This window comes from Epinephelus moara, chromosome 19 (genome assembly GCF_006386435.1).
Source record: "Epinephelus moara isolate mb chromosome 19, YSFRI_EMoa_1.0, whole genome shotgun sequence".
Taxonomy (NCBI): Eukaryota; Metazoa; Chordata; class Actinopteri; order Perciformes; family Serranidae; genus Epinephelus; species Epinephelus moara.
The window spans coordinates 11,733,215-11,737,961 of record NC_065524.1 but is presented as its reverse complement, the minus strand read 5'-3'; the positions used below and the strand labels follow the sequence as shown (position 1 = coordinate 11,737,961).

The following is a 4,747-nucleotide window of genomic DNA, read 5'->3' as shown; positions in this document are numbered from 1 at the left end:
TGCTGTGGCCACCAAATAAAATCTTTCTTCAGTCCTCCACCTCCCATTAAAGGGTCTCTAGCTCAGTCTCGGAGAAATTCCGTTTTTTGGTTCGTTTCTCACCCGTCGCCGTGACTCACAACGAGAGAACACTCGCATGCCGGCTTATTTATATGCAGATTGCATTCATGAGGTGATTTGCATGACCATTTATGGTTGAACTAGGGCGTGTAGAGGGCAGAATATGAGGCGGATCTGGGTGGGCACAACTCCAGGAGGTCTGTGATTTATAAAGAGAACATTGCGTGCAAGTGTGTGTACGCACGGTTTTATAAATCAGATTATTTTTTGGCGCACGCCATTTTCATCTTTTGGGCGCACGTCAACTTTTAGTATGAATCCTAAGCACTCTTTTATAAATGAGGCCCCAGGTCTCTGTGGTAGCTAATGCTGAACAATTAGCTTCAGAGGTTTGGATCGCAACCTATCAACACCCCGACCACTGATGAATCAGATCCCTGGAAAAAAGTATCCCGACATGCACAAAAGTTCTGAGTGACATCTAAAAAGAGTTGGTCCAATGTATCCTCATACAAAGGTTCCTATAATATCCTATGAATTAGCGAACTACAAATGATGTTAGGTTTTTAACGTAAAGTTATCTACTCAACATAGAGTCTTAGTGGTTAGGTTTAGGCAACTAAAGCCTAGTTCACATTACACGATTTTCACCCTGATTTTGCGTCGCGGAGATTATCGTAATCTTTTGAGTGTTCCTACCTGGCGACGAGTGTTTTTGTCATCGGGGGTCTCGCCAACTGCGTTACGACCAGTGTGTGCACACTAGAGTTCTCAATTTCAGCCCGAGCCCGACCCGAATAAGCCCGACGGGTCGGGTCGGTTTGGGCCGACTAATTAAGTTAATTGGGGCGGGCTGAGTCGGGCTCGGACAGCGGAGAGAGAGAGAAAAAAAAAAAAGTGTGTCTGTCAGAGAAGCGCACTGTGGGAGGTTGCGACAGCAGCACTAACACACAGTGCTGCTGTCTATGGTTCTCACTTCTGAGCAGCCCGTGAGGAAGAAAATATGCATGTCTGTTAAGATTATTCCAAATCCATTCATTATTCAATGTTATGTTGTTGATGTTTGAAGGTTATAGTTACCATTTTTAATAAAGTGTTTGAGTTGAAGTATCGTCTGCTGTGTGTGTGTGTGTGTGTGTAAGGGGGATGATAATAGGGCTATAATAATTAAGCAAGAAGAATATGCGAATTATAAAAATAAAGAATGCTGAATTCCGTTCTGACGAAAAAAATAATAATACTAAAACAAGATATGCTGCTGTGAAGTGTGAGCGAAGTTCAGTCAGTCAGTCAGCGTTCAGGTGCAGGAAAAGTGTTGAGAGCGGCTGCGGCTCATTAAATGCAGCGGCGCAGCGCTACATGATGCGCAATGGTTGCTCTCCCCCACGCTGACGTTGAAGCCTGTCTGTCTGGTAAAATTATTTTGGGACATGAATGATTGGTTGACTTTAAGTGATTAAAGATACTGTATTTGAGCCAGGGAAGCCAGACTGCTGAGGCGCACAGGTGGAGCATCATTTTTTTCCCCTTCCATTTAAAAAAAACAAAAACTCGGGTTCAGTCGGGCTCGGACCCAGTGATGTATGTGATGATGTCAGGCCGGGCCGGTTTCGGGCTTCAAGTCCCCCGGGTCATTTCGGTTTCGGGTTGAATTTTTGGGCCTGTTGAGAACTCTAGTGCACACCACAAGATTTCTCCACCGAGCCCTTGCCGACAGAGCACCAAACTTGGAGACGACACATTGTCAAGGCATGGAAATTCTTCCCAACGCGCTCCCCGTGATCCTGTGGACGCCGCCATTGTTGTTGTTGCTTGCCAGCTTGTCAGTGTTGCCAGATCTTGGGAGAGAAACAAGCAACCAGGGCTATGGAAACAAGCCCAAAAGAAGCGACTATCATGCGTTTAAATAACTTATTAGACGGATATATATAGAGAAAGGTGATGTTTAGAGAGCAAGCCCAAATAAGCAACTCCACTTTAGAAACAAGCCCAAAGTCGCGGCTAATAAGCGGACCTGGCAAGTGGCAACCCTGCGGCTTGTCCTCCTCACATTTCTTCCATCCTCCTGCATGCTGACATGGGACATATACCGCCTCTCATTGGCTGATGCTCTTTGTCAGTCGTGTCACACTTCTCCAGTTTTCTAGCATGCCAGATATCCAGTCCCAGTGGCAGACGAGGGGGCGACTTGCTCGTCAGCTTGTTCACACATGAGGACTTGTCGTGGCAGACTATCTGCCGACTCACCTCCGACCCAAGGTGGCTCTCAAGATCCTCTGTGACGTCAAAATCGCGGTGAAAATCGTGTAATGTGAACTAGGCTTTAAGTTACTGTGGTTAGTTACAGGAAAAGAAACATGGTGACAATGTACATTAAAGTGACTCAAAGTTCACTCGAAGTTCACACGGCTCTGTGTGCTGGTCTTCTGGGGGAAGTCCTGAAAGATAGTCCTTTGTTTTATGAACCATTCACCACCCCACTACTGGGCCTCTTAACAGGGACCGCTTCCTTCTTTACTCCTGTCAGTGCATTAGTCATGTCATCACACCCTACTAAAATATGTGGGTTATACACAAATGACTGGCTCATGATTATGTAGGGTATGTACAGAATTTTGGTCCATTACTTTTCAACGGAGAACGTATGAACAGTGCTTGAGACCAGGCCGATAGATCAGTGGAATCATTTTATATTTCCAGGCTTTTCATTTCCAATTTTACACTTGTGGGAAACACTGCCTGATGAAGGCAGTTCATTAAATTAGTAATTAATGTTAAACTCAGAATAAATAAGACATAAAAGTGTTTTTATCAATGGTAATTGTCCCTTGTTTATCATGCATATTTTATGTTATACAGAAGTGTTATGTTGCACTCAATATTTAAAATTTTAGATTTTTGTGTTTTTAAACTGAAAGTGCCTGCGTGCAAGAATTTAGGGTTAGGGGGTTCGGGTTAGGGGTTAGGGGTTAGGGTTCCCGTACAGATGCTCGAAGCTTGAACAGAAACTTGATCCCGATGGTTTTAGACTGAATAATTCTCACCACCATCCTCACTAACCATAAAGTGAACAATAAACCTTCTGACAGATTTTTTTCCTCTGTCTCTACAGCGATGAGGTCACTCATGTGGTGTCAGAGGAGAGCCAGGCTTCATCCCTGTGGAAGTGGCTGAAGGAGTGTGCCCTGAAGAATCTACCCAGCATGCATGTGTTAGACATCAGCTGGTTCACTGACAGCATGAGAGAGGGGAGACCTGTTGCTGTGGAGACCAGACACCTCGTTCAGGTTTGTGTGTGTCATAAAGCAGACAGACATGTCTAGATAGATATAGGGTAAGCACTAGATGGCACTAGGAACCAAATGGGAAGCTTTTTATTCAGTATGTTACCACAAAAGAAATGAAACATTCGTGCAGTATTTTAGGAAACACGATAATGGAACACTATCCATGCAGGAAATGAATACTGTGAAGGTGTTTCCTCTACATCTAGGTATGTAGTGAGATTCTTCCTCTACCAGCAAATCTATCATGTCAACCACCCTGACAGGGAGCTCTTAAAAAGAGGACACATCTAACTTCCCTCTGTCTCTGCTCATATTACCACACTTCACCTCGCTGATAGCGACAGAACCATCCCCCATATTGCGTGGGAGAGTCAAATAAACCCATCAGCTGGACGTCAGGACTCAGAGCGGCCTGCTAACTGAAACACGCACACATATACACATATTTTTCCCCTTGTGGATGGCACCATTAGGGCTTGGCAGCATATGGATCCAAAATAAAGAAATATGTTGTCTCCTGCTTCTCCCACAGTGGAGTATGGGGTGCCGTTTGTAAAGTGTCTCACGCTGAAAATAACATCACCATTTTGCCATATTTAGCTTCAGACAATGTTTACCACATTTACAGCAATATTTGTTAACTTTGTTAACCAACTCTAAATCTAAACGTTAAATCTAAATGCTAAATCTAAATATTAAATCTAAATCTAAATGCTAAATCTAAATCTAAATGTTAAATCTAAATATTAAATCTAACTCTAAATCTAAATGTTAAATCTAAATGCTAAATATAAATATAAATCTAAATCTAAATGTTAAATCTAAATGCTAAATCTACATCTAAATGTTAAATGTTAAATCTAAATGTTCTGTGTGAAACTAAATATTTAGCTAATATGCAAATTCACACTGCCGGTCACCGGAAGTACCAAAATAAAGGCTCGAGATGGTCAGACTGTGTTTATAGAATCAAATAACGAATTAAAGCCAACTTATTGGGGGAAATGAACACTTGAACATACATTAGCGTGATAATAACTACCTAAAATAACAAGAAACATGTTTGGAGAAATTTTATTTGACGTGTACTTTGAGTTGTTAGTGTCCCTTCGGAGGGACTAACAACCTAAGCTAAGCTAACAACCGTTAGCTGTTAGCCCCGTTAGCGGTGTCTGTAATGACTCATTAACTCTAAACGGTCCGTGAAAAAAATATTGTTGCGATGTGTGGTATTTATTCAGTTTTGGGAAATGACGATGTCTAGAAAGCATCAGTGGCCGCAGCAGCAGCAAAGCTAACATCAGGACGTCATCTGTTAAAAGCCTCCCGTTGTGGGATACGACATGAAATTACTCCAGTTAGCTCAATCATGTTGTAACTAAGACATCCGCTGGAAAAAA

At 42.6% G+C, this 4,747-nt stretch overlaps 1 protein-coding gene across 4 annotated transcripts in view; it reads left to right on the top strand.

The window, feature by feature from the left end:
- The window catches only part of dntt (deoxynucleotidyltransferase, terminal), a 125,779-nt gene that overhangs the window by 19,908 nt on the left and 101,124 nt on the right, over positions 1 to 4,747 (top strand). For all 4 annotated transcript variants that reach the window (XM_050071051.1, XM_050071050.1, XM_050071049.1 and 1 more), the window contains one exon: positions 3,173 to 3,347. In XM_050071051.1, the coding sequence (XP_049927008.1) occupies positions 3,264 to 3,347 (84 nt within the window). In that variant the 5' untranslated portion in view covers positions 3,173 to 3,263. The remainder of the gene's footprint in view (positions 1 to 3,172; positions 3,348 to 4,747) is intronic.